The 20919-nt window shown below is 34.1% G+C and overlaps 1 protein-coding gene across 1 annotated transcript in view; it reads left to right on the top strand.

Annotated features, from left to right (window-relative positions):
* LOC111138855 (erb-b2 receptor tyrosine kinase 4) overlaps window positions 1-20919 on the top strand; it is a 785765-nt gene that overhangs the window by 441699 nt on the left and 323147 nt on the right. Inside the window, exon 13 of the mRNA XM_022490816.1 lies at window positions 17360-17492. Coding sequence (XP_022346524.1) covers window positions 17360-17492 — 133 coding nt within the window. The remainder of the gene's footprint in view (window positions 1-17359; window positions 17493-20919) is intronic.

Genomic DNA, 20919 nt, shown 5'->3' with positions numbered 1-20919 from the left:
CCTTTATTTTTGCCTTTAATTAACTCACTCCAAGTCCAGCCCATACTCTCTTGGGTAAATGCATATTTTTCAACAAAACGAATTGTCCATTGGGCCTCATAGCCAATCTTCACTGGAAAATTAATAGACTTTGCCACACTTTAAAGTGAAACACAGCTCAGTATAAAATTTAGGGTGTGTAGCTTAGGATATAGTGATGTCATTGTTTTAAGTAATCAGAAGATAGAAGATCTTAATTGTACTTACAAGATTTTTTTCTTTAAGTTACTGAATAAATATTAATACACTCTGTAAAAAATGCAAAGAAGAGTTTATTATGTTTGAAATAGCACAAAATCTCATTACTAACAATGCTATAAAATATTCTCTTATGTTTTTAAGAGGGTAATAAGCAGTTATAATTTCAGAAATGACACTCGTTCTATTTTGTAATCTGGAAATCCTGAAATAAGGCAGGGCCTCTCAACTATCAAAACCAGAATTACTGCTGGCTTAATTTTTTGTTACAAATGGCAACATTTAGACCTGACTTGGTGCTAGATCAGCAAATGAGACTTTTTAAAGCAAAAGCTTTTAATTATTAAAAATCCAGAAGTCTGGATTTCAGTTTCCAGAGATTGCTGTTTAGGTAGTGTTGTGACTTTATTGTATCTTCCCAAAAGATGAATTAAAGTCCTAATGTCTAGTGCCTGTGAACATGGTCTGATTTGGAGACAGGGTTTTTGTATATGTATATACATATATATGTATATGCATGTGTATGTACATGTATATGTATATTAAGATATAAATTAAAATGAGGTTATACAGGAGTAGAGTGGGTCCTTAATCCAATATGACTGGAGTCCTTATAAGAAGAGGACAGGAGATGTAGGGACATGGATAGGAGAACACCACATGAAGACATGCACACACGCAGACAGGGAAGATATCCAAGCCATAGCAGAGGCAGAGGCTGGAGTTATGCAGCTGTAAGCCAAGGAACACTAAGGATTATTGGCAAGACAAGCTAGGGAAGAGGCCGAGAGCCGATTCTCCCTCTGAGCTTCCAAGAAGGAACCAACTTGCCAACATTTGCTTTTGAAATCCAATCCTATGAGAGAATAATTCTGTTATTTTAGGCCGCTCGTTTTGTGGCATTTTGTTACACCAGGCTTAGGAAATGAATACAAACAGTGGTTTGAAGCCAGGGATTCTGCATTTTTAATACATAGCAGATCATTCCAAGGCAGGTGTCTGGGGGAAATTGTTTGAGAAACTACTCTAAGTCACATCCCCCATTATCCTCCCTATTATTCTGTCGTCAGAAGTATATTTAAAAACATATTGCCTGGTTATTCATTTCTTCTTGTAAGGGTATAATTCCTCAAAAAGAATGTATGGTAGGAAATTCACAGTTGAACAACTTAAAACTATATACTTAATAATAGTTTTGGGAGACAAAGATAAAGAATGAACTTAAAAAATCATCCTATACATAGTGTTCTATTTTTCTTTTTACTAATATGACATACTCTATAAAATAAGGGAATATTTAATGATAGTTTATAAATTAGTTGAGAAATTATAGTACAATATATTGTACTGTTAAATTTTATGTATTTTAGAGTTTCAACAAAATACTTAGAAATTTACTTTACTCTTTTACAGTTACTGTGCCTTCTTTATAATGTACTCAGTATTGTAAGAATATTAAAGGACTTTCTAACATTTTGCCACTGTTGTCACTGTTGCCGGTCATCTTCTCCTATTAGAATTACCTTCCCAGTTTCCCTCAAGTCAGACATACAGTAACTGGAACACTTCAGACTAAATAAAGCACTGGGTCATGTCTGTTTAACCTATTCAATATAGTGAGTAGGTATGTCTTACCAATTACTTCTCCACTTCTATCTCCCCCTTTTGCTAGTCTGAACTGATTCTAACATGTAACAAAAGACTATACTGTCATTCCATACATATACATACAATATATATAACTTTCCCTACTTACAGAGATTACCACAGTACAGTTTTATAATGACACTTCTCCCAAGCATGTCCACATCCTAATTCCCCAAATCTCTGAATTTTACTTTGTATGACAAAAAACACTTTGCAGATGTGATCAAGTTATGAATCTTAATAGGAGAAAGGTTAATTTGGGTTATCCGGGCGGGCCGTAAGTGTAATCATATGTGTCCTCATAAGAGGGAGGTAGAGGGAAATTTGACTAAAGGAGAAGGTGAAGTGATCATGAAAACAGAGGTCGGAATGATACAGCTACAAGACAAGGGATGCCAAGGTGGTCTCTAGAAGTTGAAAAAGACAAGGAACAAATGATTTCCTGAAGCCTCCAGAAAGAATCCGCCCTGATGATACCTTAATTTTAGTCCACTAAGACATATTTTGGACTTCTGACCTCCAGAACTCTGAGACTAAATTTGTGTTGTGTTAAATGACTAAGTTGAGGTTATTTGTTAAAAATGCATAAAGAAATTAATCCAGTACTCTTTTAATGACAGAAACCCGACTCAAATTATTTTAGACAAAAGAAGAGGTTGTAGATGGAAACCAAAAGGAACCAAATAGCTATACTTATATCAGACAAAATAGAGTTTAATTGAAAAATGTAACGAAAGAGTGTAACAAGAGACAATGATGGTCATTATATAATGATAGGGTGATAAATTCACCAAGGAAATATAACAATTGTAAATATATATGCAAGCAACAACAGAGCATTCGAACAGATCTGAAGGGAGCAATCAACAACAATATAATCATGGTAGGGGAATTTAATACCCCACTTCCAACAATGGATAAATCATCCATACAGAAACTCAATAAGGAAACATTGAAATTGAACTACAGTTCAGAACTAATAGACCTAACATAAAGAACATTCCATCCAACTGCAGCAGAATATATATTCTTCCAATCACACATGGAACATTCTGCAGGATATGTCATATTTTAGGTCACAAAGGAAGTCTTAGCAAATTTTAAAAGATGGCAGTCATACCAATTGCCTTTTCTGACCATAAAGGTATGAAACAAGGAATCAGCAACAGGAGGAAAACTGGAAAATCCACAAATATGTAGACGTTAAATAACACACTACATAACAACCAATTGGTCCAAAATGAAATAAAAAGAGAAGTCAACTAGTATTTAAAAAAAAAAGAAATGAAAACCTGCCATACTAAACTAATGTGATGCAGCTAAAGAAGTCCTAAGAGAAGTTTATAGCAATAAATTCCTACATTTAAAAGAAACAAAGAAAGATCTCAAATAAAAAACCTAAACTTTATACGTCAAGAATTAGAAATCCACCGCTAAATGAAGTCCAAAGTTAGCAAAAAAGAAGGCTATAACAAGGATCAGGACAGAAATAAATGAAATAGAGAAAAAAAAAGTATTACTAAAATGGATAGCAGCTTTTTGAAAAGAGTAACAAATTGGCAAAACTTCCGCTACATTTACCAAGGTAAAAAGAAAGAGGACTCAGATAATATTATAAATGGAAGAGGAAGCATTACAATTGATACTACAGAAATACAAAGTATCCCTAGGAGATTACAATGAACAAGTATATGGTAACATATTAGACAACCTAGAAAAAAAATGGATAAATTACTAGAAACACAACCTAACAAGTTTGAGTCATGAAAAAAAAACCAAAAAACAAAAACAGGGGGATCTCAATAAACAGTAAAGAGATTGAATCAGTCATCAAAAACTCCCAACATAGAAAAGCTCAGGAGCAGATGGTGTTCTTGGTAAGTTTTACCAAATATTTAAAGAGAATTAATGCCAATCTTTCTCAAACTCCTCCAAAAAATTGAAGAGAAAGGAACAGTTCCAAATTCATTTTACAAGGCCAACATTGTCTGAATATTAAAGCCAGATAAAGACACTATAAGAAAAGAAAGTTACAATCTGATATTTCCGGTGAATATTGATGTAAAACTTCCCCACCAAATATTAGAAAACTGAACTTAATAGCACATGAAAAGAATCATTCATGATGATCAAGTGGGATTTATCCCTGGGATGCGAGGATGTTTCAAAATATGTACATCATTAAATGTGATGCACTATATTAGGAGAATGAAAAGCAAAACTTATGATCATCTCAATAGATAAAGAAAAAAACATTTGACAAAATTTAACATCCTTTCATGAAAAAAGCTCTCAAGAAATTAGATATAAGAAGAAATAGAAGAAACATATTACAACACAATAAAGACTGTGTATGAAAAAGACACAGTTTAGGAATACTTAGGAAAAAAATCTGACCAAGGAAGTAAAAAATTTGCACTTCAAAAACTACAAGACACTGATCAAAGAAACTGAAAACAGGAATAAATGGAAAGATAACCCACATTCATGGATTGGAAGGGTTAATATTTCTAAAATGCCTAGACTACTTAAAGTCATATATAAATGCAATACACACTTTATCAAAATCCCAATGACATTTCTCACAGAAGTAGAAAAAATAATCCTAAAATTCTTATGGAACTATAAAAGATCCTGAATATCCAAAGCCATCTTGAGAAAGAACAAAGGTTGAGGCATCACACTTTCTGATTTAAACTATATTACAAAGCTATGGTAGTTGAAGGAGTATGTACTGGCACAAAAACAGATACAGACTAATGGAGCAGAATCAAGAGCCCAGAAGTAAACCCACACATACATAGTTGATTTGATAAAGGAGCCAACAGTATTCAGTGGGGGAAAGAATAGTCTCTTCAATAAATGATGTTGGGAAAACTGAATATTCAAGTGCAAAAAAACAGAATAGGACCCCTATCTTACACCACTTACAAAAACTAACTGAAAATAGATTAAGGACTTTAACATAAGACCTGAAACCATAATATACCTAGAAGAAAATGTAGGAAGTAGTAAGCTCCTTAATGTTGGTCTTGGCAATGGTTTTATGAATACAACACCAGAAGCAGAAGCAAAAAGAGCAAAAATAAACAAGTGGGACTACATCAAACCAAAAAGTTGCTGCACTGCAAAGAAAAAATCAATAATATGAAAAGACAACCTGCAAATGGGAGAAAATATATGCAAATCATTTATCTATCTGATAAGGCACTAATGCACAAATTACATAAGAAACTCATATAACTCAATCCTATTTAAAAATGGACAGAGGAATTGAGGAGACTTTCTGTAAAAAAAAGACATACATATGGCTAACAAGTACATGAAAACAGGTGTTCAACATCACTAATCATCAAGAAACTGCAGACTGAAACCACACCTCACACATATTAGAATAAGACAAGCTATAACAAGTGTGAGGATGTAAAGAAAAGAAAACTCTTGCATACTGTTTGTGGGAATATAAATTGATGTGTCTACTAGGGAAAAACAGCATATAGGTTCCTCAAAAAATTAAAAAGAGAACTGCCATATGATCTAGCAATCCCATTTTTAGGTATATGTGCAAAGAAAATCAAATCCAGATGTCAAAGAGATATCTGCATACCTATCTCCACTGCAGCATTATTCAGCCAAAAGAAAGAATGAAATCTTGTCATTTGCAACAATGTGGATGGAGCTAGAGTGCATAATGCTAAGTGAAATAAATGAGAGAGAGGTCAACAAATATCACATGATTTCACTCATATGTGGAATTTAAGAAACAAAGCAGGTGATCATGGGGATGTGAGGCAAGAGACAAACCAAGAAACAGACTCTGAACTGTAGAGAACACACTGAGAGTTGCTGGAGGGGAGGTGGTTGGGGGATGGGCTTAAGTAGGTGATGGGTATGAAGGAGTGCACTGTGATGAACACCAGGTATTATGTGGAAGTGATGAATCACCAAATTCTACAATTGAAACTAATATTATACTGTATGTTAACTAACTAGAATTTAAATAAAAATTTAGAAAAAAAAAAAAAAGATCCTTTCTCTCCTATTTAAAACCTTCCAACAGCTTCCCACAACTCTTTGGACAAAGCAGAAAATCTTATAAATGGCCAGTAAGTCCTGCATTATTTGGCCCTTGTCTACCTCACTAGCTCATCTGATACTGCTTTCCCACTCACTGTGTCCAGCCTAGTTTCTAAAATCACTAATCTTATTCCCTGCTCAGTCTTTCTTGGCTAGAGTTGTGATTCCCAATTTCCCCCAGCCCTCTTCGCTTTAAGAATTCCTACTTATCTTTCTCATCTCAGTTCCTTCTTATGTGGACTGACCTAATGTGACCTGCCCATTAGGTTAGAAGAACTGATTTACTCTGTCAGTGCTCAAGCTCTCTTGTTCTCTCCCTCTGTCAATGATTATCTAATGCTTGTCTCCTCAACTAGACCGTAAGGTCTAGATAAGACAGTATGTATTTTATTTCATGTTTTCATCATATCCTCATTTCTTAGCAGTGTCCAGCATAAAGTAAGTAGTTTTCTCAGCTTATTTTTTAGAAGTAAACTCATGAATATGTGTGTATGTTTTCACATTTCTTTTACATATATTTACTGAGGACTTAATTTAGATAAGTGATTAAATTAAATTAATACTGCATTAAATACTCTGTTAATGTGATCTACTCTTCATCATAACCCTGAAAGGGAGATATTATCATTCACTTTATATGTGAGTAACATGTGAATAATTGCCTGAGGCTACATGGCTAGTCATAGAGTAAGGATTTGAACCTGTACTGGTCTGATTACAAAACTGAACTACTGCAACTAAATCATATTTATTGGACTTAAAAAATAAACAAAGAAAAAAAGATTACTGGTATCTGTATAATTTTTCCAGATCAAACCCATTCCTCTATATGATAAGTAATGCAAATAGTATAGTTGGTCTAGTACAATGAAAGAAAATCTATTTTTTTCTGCATATTTTGAGCTAATGCATTTACTCTAACACATGGAACACAGTAGCAAGAACCATTGTTTAGGCTTGCCTCTGTTTTATTAAAAGCAGTTTCAATATTCCATATAAAGGTTGAAATACAAAGCACATTATTATAACTCCAAGTTTTTAATAGGTACAATTCAGATGAGATAAAGAAAAATCTATTTTACAGCTTTCAGAGAAAACACAGAGCATGTTAAAGGTTGCCTAATAGCTACATTCCTTAAGTATTTTTAGAGACACTTGTAATGTCTTTTTGAACTATAAGCCATTAAATAGGCTTTCTATTCCTTCCCATGTGACTAACACTCTGGGAGGTCAAAGAACTGTTGAATTCTGGGTGCTGATTGAAAAATTATTTTTTCTAAAGAATTTCAAAGAAGTAGCTTTCTTGGCCTTTTTTTCTGTGCTGTGTGGAGACACTTCTCCTGGTTTCACTCTGGAGAAAATGATGAACCAGCCTTCAAGACCATCATCTAGTGGTTTGGAAAAAATGAGAAGGAAGTTAATTGTTGTGGTTTTCTGTTTATTATTACTTTCCTCCAAAAGATCTTGATCTAAAACTGTTCTAAAGTTGAGCATTTGAATTCAGACTAAGGGAGACAGTTGGCAGTAGAAAAGAAGGTAGGAGCTTTGGTGAAGCTAAAATTCTCCTCTCCACATAATTCAAAGTGTGTAACAGAGTATCAGAGCAGGCAGGTTTCACTTTTCCATATATTGGGAGAGAAAAGAAGGGATTAAAGAGTGAGGCTTCAAACCTGAAAAAAATTAATACAAGGTGGTGAAATAGACAAAAGGTTGATGGGCTATCATAAAATTGTCAATAACCATGGGAAATTAATGGCTTTGTCAACATTCTGAAGGAAGAAATTAAGCATATATTTGAGAGACTTAGAAGCTGACAAAGAATTTAAAAGCTTAATTTTATTTTCTATAAGGATTTGAGAGTGATGAATGCAAATCAGATTCATGACACTGCGATGTGATTTTGAATATACTCTGCTTGTATTTGCAAGTTGTTTTTATAATATAACTTTTTTTCACTTCTAAGGATTTACTCTGATGCAAATATATATTAGAATTGTATGTAAATATATATGTTGTAGAATATGAACTATAAATAACCTTAAAATGGCTGAATATTTATAAACATGGGTATTATAACTTTATATTAGTTAATATCATGAATTTTTTGCTTCTTTCTAGCTCTTTATTACATAGAATTTGATCTTAATATGCTTATGTTCAGTCAGCTTAATTGAACCGTTGTTTTTATTCCTTACATCTTCATAGGTTAGTGAAAGTCACTTATAAATCTAGAGAATCAATGATATGAAACTATGTTAGGATTCCATTTCAACTGACATTTCTTTTGTACAGTGGGAGAACTCTCTTTCTTTGCATTATGAATAAATAAGAAAGAAAGAACTCTTGCTATTAGTTCAAAATAAAAATAACAGATAAACTGTCAGCCTTTCCCAAGTAGAACATTGAATCATTCAATTTTTGAAATCTCAACATGATATGAAGAAAAAAATAGTTATAATATGTGGTATTCAACTTAATAAATCTTAATAAATTCAACTTAATAAATCAACTGAATAAAACTACAATTTAGCAAAGTCACAAACTTTATGACTTACCTAAAATAATTAATAATGTATTTAAGAAGAGGCACAATCTTATCTACATAGGAAAACACTCTATTTAGTCTCTGTTCTTTCAGACTATCTTTAAAAATTACATTTCTGTATTTAGGATTATGACTATAAAGTAAATAAAACAAAATAGAAGGAATTATAATTTTCAATAAAATTTTGTGGGTGCTTAGAAGCTGTGTGGGACATTTTGGAGATTTATTATATAAAAACTTTTGTTTATAAATAAACAGCAAGTAATCCCATGTTGAATTTAAGAAATACAACTTATTTACTTTATTACTATTAATAGTGATCTGTCACTATTACTAGTAATCAAATTACTATTCCTATTTAAAAAAAAAATAGGATGTCTTTTTCTGGCCAAGATATAACAACAGAGATCAGAGTTACCCCTCCCCATGAAACAACCAAAAGAAGGACAAAATGTATAAAATGACAGTTGGCAAGAGAATGGATATCAGATAATGAAGGAGAATGATCCCTAAGAGTGAAGAAACAAATGACATGAGCCTGGTAATTTGCTCTAACTACCTTGAGAGAATTTTCAGACCATGTAACAGTCAGGAGGGACCCAGGAAGAATTCCAAAAACTGCTTGAGTTGAGAAAGCGGAACTGAGAGTCCAGGAAGACCAAGGCAGCTGGAGTTTGCAGTCAGAGTGCCAGAGAGAGAGAGGGAGAGGGAGAGAGAGCGCAACACCAAGGGAAAACTGCATAGAAAGAAATACCAAAGGACATACTTTATCAGGAGAAAATGATACCAGATGAAAATATGGATCTATATATGGAATGAAGAGCACCACATAGATAAATATATATAATCTTATTATTTAATTCTCTTCAAAAGGCACTCTAAGGGTTAAAATAATGAGTGTGTGGTGAATAATGTAGAGAACAGAATATCTGGCGATAGTTTAAAGGTTAAGAATGGAGAAATATATATATATATATATATATATATATATATATATATATATATATATATGTATATATATATATCTCCTATCTTAGGGTTCTTAGAACATACATGAAGTGGTAGAAAATAATGAAATAGTGGTAGAACGTGATGAAAATAGGCTGCAGTAAATTAAAGATGTATACTGGGATTTCTGCTTCAGGGAAGATGAATTAAATGTACCTTTCCCTATTCCCTCTGCTATGTACAAATGAAAACCTGGGCTTTGTATATAAAAGAAACATAAGATTTTGAAACTTGGGGAGATGAAGGAAGACAGGTTTGGCAACTTGAAATTCAAGAAAGGACATAGATGTGAGTCTTGTAGGTTTTTGTTTTTGTTTTGTTTTGTTCTTTCTCCTATATCCCGGATTTGGAGGTGAAGACTGACAACTCAGAAACACTGACAGATGCAGACCAAAAAAGCTACAACAAAATCCTATTCTCTCTGTCCAAAGGACCAGGAAAGGGACACACTACCTAGAGCAGAAATCTTTTAGACAAACTGCTCTACTCTATCCAAACACCATATGGGAAAAATTGTGGCCCCAACTTCACCAATGCCAGGAAAGGAAAGGGGAGTGTAGGCTTTTACCCTCACCAAGCTATAATGAAGTACCCCAACCTCCCTGGCACATAATGTCAGAGGAGACGGGTTATGGAGCTGAGAGTTTCATCCCATTGGGTGGTAAAGAGAACTGGCAGGGCCACGTTTAAAACACCACTCTGACACTTGTGGCCTTGGGCAGTTTAACCTCTCTGAGCCGCAGCCCCTCTGTAAAATTAATAATTATTTCTACTTCACATGATGATTTTTAAGATTAAGATCCATATATGAACACAGAATACCAAAAAAAAGGATGTTACAAACCAAACCAATGTATTGCTCAAAGACTATAGAAGCAAAAATCCTTAACGAAGTATAGCAAATAGTATTCAACAATTTAACAACATATACAATTAATTATACAGCGTAACCAAACAAGGTTTATTCCAAGGATACAAGGCTGATTCAATATAGAAAATCAAACAGTGTAATATACTGTATTTAATAAAAAAAGAAAAATCACATGATCATATTAATGAATATAGAGAGTGTATCTGGAAAATTATGAAGAGAAATTGTTTGGAACCTAGGGCTAAACAAAGAGAATTTGAAGTTGTCACCAAAACCACAGTATATAAAGGGAAAAATTGATAAATTGGATTTTATAGAACAATTGCTCTGAATAAAGATCTTATTGAGAGGATGAAAGTACAAGCTACAGATTGAGAGAAACTATTTTCAAATCAGATGGAGAGAGAGAGGTTAGATGTTAGAGAGGTAGATAGATAGATAGAATATATAAAGAACTTTCAACATTCAACAGTAAAAGTGTCTAATTAAAATGGGCAAAGACATAAAGACACACTTCACTGAAGAGGATATATATAGCAAATAAGCATATTAAAAGATATCAGTATTGGGTTCCTGGGTGGTTTAATCAGTTAAGCATTAGACTTGGATTTGACTTAGGGCATGATCTCAAGGTCATGAAATACAGCTCCGAAATAGACAAGGTCATGTCAGGCTCTGTGCTCAGAGTCTGCTTGAGATTCTCTGCCTCTTACCCTCCTCTCTTAAAAAAAAAAAAAAAAAAAAAAAAAATCTTTAAGTTATTTTCTTAAAAAGATGCCAATATTATTATCCATTTTATGGAAATTAAAATTAAATCCACAATGAGATATCACTATACACCTATCAGAATGGCTAGAATTAATAGAGTGACAAAACCAAATGCAAGAGAAAAAAATGAGTTGATTCATATACTCCTGGTGAGAATAAAATGGCTCAACCACTCTAGAAAATAGTGCAGCACTTTCTCAGAAACAGCAAATATTAAGTAAAATAACCTTATCATATGACCCAACAATTATATCCCTGGGCATTTATTCCAAACAAATGAAAATTTATATTTACAAAAAGACATATAAACAAATGTTATAGAGCTTTATAGTGCAACATTAGGGATTCTTGTGTGATGGAGATCTTCTGTTACTTGACTGTATCAATGTCAATATTCTGTTTGTGTCATCGAGTTGTATAGTTCTCCAAGATCTTCCCATTAGGGGAAGTTGCGTAAAGGAAACATGGATCTCTCTGCAGTATTGCCTATGTGAATTTATAGTTATCTAAAAGTAAAAACACCAAACAACAGATTTTCAGTGTAGATGAGGCCACATTATATTGGAAAAGATGCCATCTAGGATTTCATAGCTAGAGATGAGTGAATGCCCAGCTTCAAAATTTCAAAGGACAGCCTGACTTTCTTGTTAGGGGCTAACACAGCTGGTGACTTAAGTTGAATCTAGTGCTCATTGATCATTCTGAAAATTGAAGGACCCATAAGAATTATGCTAAATCTACTCTGTGGCCTCTGAATGGACAATGAAGCCTGAACGACAGCAGTCTGTTTACAATATGGTTTACTGACTATTTTAAATCCACTTTTGAGACCGGCTACACAGAAAGAAAGATCCCTTTCAAAATATTATTGCTCATTGACAATTCACCTGGCCACCCAAGAGTTCTGATGGAGGTACATGAGATTATTGTTTTTATGCTTTCATACAACACCCATTCTGCAGCCCATAGATCAAAAAGCCCATTTTGATTCATAAGTCTTATTATTTCAAAATATATTTCATAAGGCTATAGTTGCCATAGATGGTGATTCCTCTGATGGATCTAGGCAAAATACATTGAAAACCTTCTGGAAAGGATTCACCATCCTAGATGCCACTAAGAACATTTGTGATTCATGGGAGAATGTCAAAATATCAACATTAAAGGAACTTGGAAGAAGATGATTCCAACTTAAATGGATGATTTTAAAGGGTTCAAGACTTAAGCGGAGGAAGGAACTGCAGATCTGGCAGAAATAATAAGAGAACTAGAATTAGAAAAAATAAATAGAAGCAAATGAAAATGAAAACACAACAGTTCAGAACCTTTGGGATACAGCAAAGGTGGTCCTAAAAGGGAAATATGTAGCAATACAGGCCTTCCTCAAGAAACAAGGAAAGTCTCGGGGCGCCTGGGTGGCTCAGTGGGTTAAAGCCTCTGCCTTCGGCTCAGGTCATGATCCCAGGGTCCTGGGATCGAGCCCGCATCGGGCTCTCTGCTCAGCGGGGAGCCTGCTTCCTCCTCTCTCTCTGCCTGTCTCTCTACCTACTTGTGATCTCTATCTGTCAAATGAATAAATAAAAAAATCTTAAAAAAAAAAAAAAAAGAAACAAGGAAAGTCTCAAATACACAACTTAACCTTACACTTACAGGAGCTGGAAAAACAACATCCTCACTGGGGAAAAATTGAGAGCTTTTCCCCTAAGGTCAGTAATATGACAGGTTGCTCATTCTCACCACTGTCCAACATAGTACTGGAAGTCCAAGCATCAGCACTCAGACGACAACAACAACAACAAATAAAATAAAATGCATCCAAATCAGCAAAGAAGACAAACTTTCACTCTTCTCAGATGATGTGATACTCTGTGTAGAAAATCCAAAAGACTTCAGCAAAAAATTGCTAGAACTGATACAGGAATTCAGCAAAGTCACAGGATATAAAATCAATGCACAGAAATCAGTTGCATTTCAAATACACAAACAATGAGGAAGAAAAAAGGGAACTCAAGGAATCAATCCTGTTTACAATTGTGCCCCAAATCATAAGATACATAGGAAGAAACCTAACCAAAGACATAAAGGATCTGTACTCAGAAAACTATAGAACATTCATTAAAAAAAATTGAGGAAGACACAAAAAAATGGAAAAACATTCCATGCTCATGGATTGGAAGAACAAATATTGTTAAAAATGTCTGTGCTATCAATTATGTGGTGTAAAGATATAATATTTAACTTTTACTTAATGAAACATTCCTTCCTGGGGGAAAGGAAAAGAAGGAGAAATAACAAGGACCTTCTTGAGGCAGAAGAAAAATTTACCTTATCAAGGTGGTGAATTATAAGTGTAAGTAGCGCATAAACCATGGGTAGATATGGAAGAAATAAGAGTGGTTATTACTAAGAGCCTAGATGTTGAGGAATTTAAAAATAATCTGGTGAGATTTTAAATGCATAAAAAAGTCTATGCTTGAGATGCCTCTAAACACTTTTTTTCTTTACTCTTGTAATTCAAACATTTTAAAGTTGGCTTTATTAAGTAACAAACTATGCTTTATAAAAATATCCACAAAATATGAATTTTAGGTTAGTGCTTCACATTAGTGCTACATATTCAATGCAATCCCTATCAAAACATCTTCAGAGATGGAACAAACAATCCTAAAATTTGTATGGAACCAGAAAAGACCCCAAATAGACAAAGGAATGTTGAAAAAGAAAACCAAAGCTGGAGACATCACAATTTCAGATTTAAAACTATATTACAAAGCTATAATCATCACGTCAGTATGGTACTGGCACAAAAACAGACAGATATCAATAGAACAGAAAAAGGAATCCAGAAACAGACCCACAACTCTATGGTCAAGTAATCTTCAACATAGCAGGAAAGACTATCCAATGGAAAAAAGATAAATCTCTTCAACGAAAGTGTTGGAAAAATTGGACAGTCACATGCAAAAGAATGGACCACTTTCCTACACCATACAGAAAAATAAACTCAAAATGGGTGAAAGACCTAAATGTGAGACAGGAATCCATCAAAATCCTGGAGGAGAATGCAGATACCAACCTCTTTGACCTTGGCTGCAGCAACTTCTTGCAAGACACACCTCAAAGGGAAGACAAAGAGTGTTTTTAACAAATGGTACTGGAAATGTTGGTTATCTATATGCAAAAAATTGATGAATCTTTACGTGCTGCTTGTGATAGTGACTTTTATGTGTCAACTTGACTGCGTCATGGGTGTCCAGATATTTAGTTAAACATTATTTCTGAGTGTATCTATGAGGGTGTTTCTGGATGAGATTAGCATTTGAATTTGTAGGCTAAGTGGAACAAAATAGGTAGGCATCATCCAATCCACTGGAGGCCTGGATAGAAGAAGAGAAAATTCACTCTCTCGGTCTGACTTCTGAGCTAGGACATTGGCCATCTCCTGCCCTTTGGATGGGACTTATACCATCTGTGGTCACAGTTCTCAGGCCTCTGGACTGAGACTGAAACTATGCTTTCCTGAGCAAATGATGGGATTTTTCAGCCTTTATAACTATGTGATCCAGTTCCTTATAAGAAATCGTATGTATCCTGTTCATTTTGTTTATTTTGTTTCTCTGGAGAGTACAATACAGTACCATAGGGTATTATTTTGGAAATGCATATCAAAACTGTAATTGGATATCACTACATACTTATTAGGAAGGATACAATTAAGCTGACTGATCATATAAAGTATTGGCAAAAATGTGAAGGAACTGTAATTCTTGAGTTGAGTTTATTACTATTGGGAATATAAAATGATACAACTACTTTGACAAACAATTTGACCATTCCATGAAAAGTTAATCCTATACCTACTATGTCCATTTTACTCCTAGGTGTTTACTGAAGGGAAATGAAAACATATGGCTATACAAAGACTTGTGCATGGATGTTTATAGTAGATTTTATTTATTTATTTATTTATTTATTTATTTATTTATTTAGAGTGTGGGGGAGCAGTGTGGGGAGGGGCAGAGGGAGAGGGAGTGAGAGAAAATCTTAAAACAGGCTCTATAATAAGCACAAAGCCTGATATTGGGCTTTACCTTATGACTTTGAGATCAAGACCTGAACTGAAATCAAGAGTCAGATGCTTAACTGACCGAGACACATAGATGCCCCTATAGTAGCTTAATTTTTAATAACACAAAGTGGAAAACAGTCTAAATGTGTGGCAATAGGTGAATGGTTTAAAAAATGTTGTATATCCATACAATGGAATATATTTAGTAATAAAAATGAATGAATATTGATACACACAGCAACATAGATAAATCTCAAAATAATTGTTCAAAGTGAAAAAAAACTATATAAGAGAGAGTACATACTCTATGTTTCTATTTATATAAAATTATAAGAAGAAGTGCAAACTAATGTATATAAGTAACAGCCTACCAATGGTTGTCTGAGAGGGATGGGGAATGAGGAAGGGATTACATAAGGTCATAAGAATTCTTTTGGAATTAATGGATACATTCATTACTCTAATTATGTATATGGTTCATGATTGCATGCATATGTCAAAATATCTAATTGTACACTTTAGGTATGAGCTACGTATTATGTATCATCTATACCTCAATAAAGCTGCCAAACACACTAACACACAGTTACACAGTTTCTCTCTTAAACTATGTTGGAAGAGATTATTCAATTAAGCAAAAAGTAAAGTAAAAAGACTTGTTGGTAGTCTCACTCCGCCTTGAGAAAAAATTTTCCACAGTTTAGCATAGGGACCCCCTTAAGGCTGCAGGATATAAGAGGAAGAATACATGAATTGGACGATTTTGTTTCACTTTTTAAAAACAAGTTAGCATCATGAATGCTGGCAATTTCTTTCTCAAAACTGTGTTTAAAAAGGTAGCATTCAGGGGCGCCTGGGTGGCTCAGAGGGTTAAAGCCTCTGCCTTCTGCTCAGGTCGTGATCCCAGGGTCCTGGGATTGAGCCCCACATCGGGCTCTTTCCTTGGTGGGGAGCCTGCTTCCTCCTCTCTCTCTCTGCCTGCCTCTTTGCCTACTTGTGATCTCTCTCTGTCCAATAAACAAATAAAATCTTAAAAAAAAAAAAAAAGGTAGCATTCATGGACATCTTCCCCTGTTTATATTACACTCGCATATTATCTCAACCCATCCTACAAGTGCTCTTGTCATGACAACTTACATCCTATAATAATTAACCTTGGTAAATAATGGGAAGATAAAGATTTTTTGATGTGCTTTTTGAATCTTGGAAATTCCTAATATTTTATGAAAACCACATGTGGTTGTGTTTCAGATGACTCAAATCACTTTACAGACATTTGAAGTCTTTCTAGGCCCTTCCTATTCAACATCTAGTATCCCTTTACGAAAATCATGTTATTCCACATAAAGAGCAATATTCTGAATAGATGTTAATATAAAAGGACACAGAGATGGTGAACTTAAGTGGCAATTTTAAAACAGTTCCCAAATTCTTTGGAAGCACTTTCATTAGCAGATTCTATAGAGACAAAGCTAAAGATCATCGCTATTACTTTCATCTCTATACCTCCTCATCAGTGACCACTACAATTTGTTTCGCATATTTGCAAAACCCTTTCCTTACATGTGCCAATTCGACTAAATATTAAGGCAAGCAGAAGCCTGTAAAAAACTTGTATTTTATTTCCATTTCTCTCATTCCTCCTACCTTCCAGATATTCTTTTCCTTTCTCTAAATTTTATTTTTTTAAAGACAGTTATTATTCCATTCCTTCATGAAGCTCTCATATGGATGTGAAGTGAAAATTTTTGGTGTCTTAGTGGAACAAAGGGTTGGGTTGAGAAAGGCATGGTTTGCTCCTTGTCTTAGTGGGAAGGTTAATTGCTATCACCCTTCCTTCCTAGAATTTTGATGTAGACAATCTACATTTTATTCATTCTTATGAAAAATGTAGTGGTTCTACACACATAGTGATGGGGCTCTGTGATATGGAAGAAGTTGACAGTAGTGTGGGCCACACTGAGTAGGCAGACTGAGTTATCTGCCACACATCCCCTTCAAACCAGTTTCTTCAGAAATAGCATCATTGGCCAGATTCACATTAAAATGGTTAAATGTTTGTTTGTTTTTTAATGGTTAAGTTTTAACACAACCTTCTTTTTTATCTCACTCTTGAATTTGTCTTTTTCTTTTCCAGCTGCTGAAGGAATGGTGTGCAACCATCTGTGTTCAGGCGATGGCTGTTGGGGACCTGGCCCCGACCAGTGCCTGTCCTGTCGTCGTTTCAGCAGAGGAAGGAGCTGTATTGAGTCTTGTAACCTCTATGATGGGTAAGGCATCTTACAACATTGCCTTTACTTCCTAAACTTTGAGGTGCTGATTGGTACAGATTTTTAAATGATAAGAAAATGATAAAATTGCCGAATATGTGTGCTGGCTAGGTTTTTAAGGGAAGATCTTTTTGCATAAAGGGGACAACAACACATAGAGGAATTGTTTTAAGGGGAAAGAATTTTATTTGAAATAAGACAAGTCCAAATATATACTATTATGCAAACAAAAATTATACTGAAATAGATCATTCTTAATAAATTATAGCTGTGTATACTGAAGCAAAATTGAAAGACATATTCTTATTTTCCTTATGAAGATTATTACAAGTAATCTTTCCTCCCAGATGTCCCCATAATATTTTTTCACATACTTGCCTCTTAATTTTCATCTAGAATTACCGAATAACTTTTGATTTTTTTTCCATCCAACTTATGTCTATAAGAAACAAAGAATACATATTTCTATGTCTCTGACAACTGCTTAGCCCTATAGAAAAATTGGCTTTGTAGTTTCTAGTTGAAGGGGTTTTTGGTGGTGTTCTGCCACTTTCTAAAGATAACCTAAGCAGTATTTTAAATCAAGAATTTTAAATTCCTTCTGGTGCTATAATAATCACATTGCCAACGGTAAAACCTAGAATATATCTTGTTGCATGGCATTTCATGTACTCATAAAATCAGTTTATCATAACATACCATTTCATGCATCACAGTTGTCCTTCATTAGTGTGATAATACATTTTTTAGTACCGTTCCTGAGTCACATTTTCTTATATTGCTACTGAAAGGATTTTCAACAGTTCTGTAAAAGTGTAGTTTTGAGGTTCTTTACTTCGTTTCTTCTTTTACCTCATTTTATTTTTTTACAGATTCAAATGTTTATTGTTTTAAAATTATTTTTAAAGATGTCTTTTACAATGTCTTTTACAAGATCTCTTCTAACATGTCTTTTTGGGTACAATATTTTGTTATTTAAATGACCTCTAAGTGGCTAAAGTACATCATTAGTACTGATGTAGTGTTCAGTGTTCAGTGACTCATTATTTGCCTATCAACTCATTATTTGCATATCAACACCCAGTGCTCATCACAACACAAGCCCTCCTTAAAATTAGCAATTCTAAAGAGGGATCAAGCTCCAGAAACCAACTTCTCTAACAGCAACATCTTATAAACAATGAAAACCGGAAGAATGAAATGTTGACCCGTGCCATTTCAAGAGTCAAGCCAACACTAGAATTCAGGTCATCTGATTTCCATCCTGCGACTTTTCCAGATACTGTTATTTTCTCTTAATATTTCAGTTTTAACCTTCTCATAAATGTGAACTGGATAAAAACGTGGATGCATATACCATCCTCTGTCTCACATCTGCAAAATAAAAGCGAAGCAAAGGAAAAATACCTGTTTTCTAATTAAACAACACTGACTACCAAACTGTTTTTGAAAGTTCAACTTTTTCCAAGTCATTAGATCAAATGTACTAAAGATATATGAAGTTTTTAATGTCTTTTGCAGTAGCAGTAGGGCTCTAGGAAATCATGTTCAAGAGTTAGTTTAAAAGATAATAAATGAAACTACCTTGTAAAAGTCTGATGTAATTCTGGCCTATGCAATGATAGATTTTCCCACCTCCAATCTTGTGGTACCGACTACTTTTTTCCAACATTGCCCCACAGTTGAAACAGCCTTTGAGGAATAATGAATTAATCCTAACCTCATTACTCCATCATTTTAAATCTTGGATGAAAAAACCCAATTGTTCTAAACTTAGTTTTCTTATATGGAAAATGGGAATAATAATGGTGTCAAATTCATAGGATAACTATGGTTATTAAATGAGAAAATGCATAATAAAGGCTTGTTAAATTTTACCACTAAGATGATTATAATATTTTTTTTGTGTCTATTAATCTAAGCTGATTAGATGGTTAGGTAAAATAGTCACCTTAAAAATGCAGAAAACAAATACAAATAAGACAGTTACCAAAATCAGGGCACCTATATTTTTATAATTTTTATATGAAAAGAAATCCCCAAAGGAGGACTTTTTGAAGAGGAAAAGAAAATCAGTCATTTCCTGGCTGTTAGCATTCAAATCCAGGTCATAGAAGCCACTGTATTTAGCAACCCTTAACTACAGTGCACAAGCATCTAGAATGGAAGAGAAAAATTGCAACGCAATCTTAAAACTGTCTTATTTGGCAACGTGGTCAAACGCTTTTACAACTTCAAGCACAACATAGAAACATCAGAAAGAGTGCCGATCTAGACTCTTTGTAGGCGTTTTTATATTTAGTAATCACACCTCTCACTGAAACACAATTTTTTTTTCCCTTTTACAAAGGATATTTACAAAAGGAAGTCTAGAGATGTTAAGGGACTTCAGGCCTAGAAGTATTAGTGTTGGTGTTGAGAACACCGGTCAGATTTGGGAAGGACTTGACTCCAGAGCATTTACTCTGAATCACAGGATTGGCTGAGGTAACACACACAGCAGGACAGTGGGAAATGCAGAGTAGTGAAACGTGACAGAAAGCTCCATATGTAAAACTCAGCTCAGTAGACAGTGATTTGTTAGGTCAAACTCAGTGAGAGGGGATCTCTGGCAAAGTCGTAGTATAATCAGTAGTAAACAGGGAAGAAAAAGCAATGAGGGAGACACTGACAATGAAGAGCAAAAGTAATAAAAATCATAAGGATCAGTTTTGAGAGCAGAAAGGAAGGGAGCCCAAAGCTATACAAATAGAAGTCTAGTCTATAGAAGAAAAGACAGGTACGCTGTATCTCCAAGACTTTTTATGACATATTCACTTTATTCCTCAACTCTGTTTGTAGGAAGGGGTTTTCAAGAAGAGAAAGAAAAGCATGACCAATGTTTAAGTACCACAAAAATTATGACCTTCATTCAGTAACGTAACCCTTTAGCAATCCCAGAAACTATACTCAAAAAACAAACAAAGAAACAACAACAAAAAAAGAATTTGCTGATGATTGCAGGTTTTGCTGTGTTTTATAATTTCATTATAGAAATGATACTTTTGAATCTCTTCACAATTGACCTACCATCCCACATATATGACCCTCTTCCCACATATCAGGTCATTTTGACCTTTTTATTCTGAAGATTCCCTCTGTCAAGCCATGTATATAATTCATGTTGATAAAACATTGCAAAAGAACATCTGTTTCTATGTAATTGAGTTTTTAAACTCAAGAAAATTTGTAAGCAGCTTAATCCATCACAAACCTACACCTCACTTTAAAAATGCAAAATCCATGTAAATAAATATGTGCATTGATACCTAACTAAACCATCAATTTGTGCTATTTATTTTGAAAACCCAAACTTAATTATCTTGCCTTAGTGTATGTGTAGTTTTAATTTAACCAACAGAAAAATAACCCACCTTTTGGATTTCTA

This window comes from Enhydra lutris, unplaced genomic scaffold (genome assembly GCF_002288905.1).
Source record: "Enhydra lutris kenyoni isolate GAN:26980312 unplaced genomic scaffold, ASM228890v2 scaffoldscaffold1, whole genome shotgun sequence".
Lineage (NCBI taxonomy): Eukaryota > Metazoa > Chordata > Mammalia > Carnivora > Mustelidae > Enhydra > Enhydra lutris.
The sequence above is the reverse complement of the archived record's forward strand: the minus strand, read 5'-3'. Positions and strand labels throughout refer to the sequence as shown.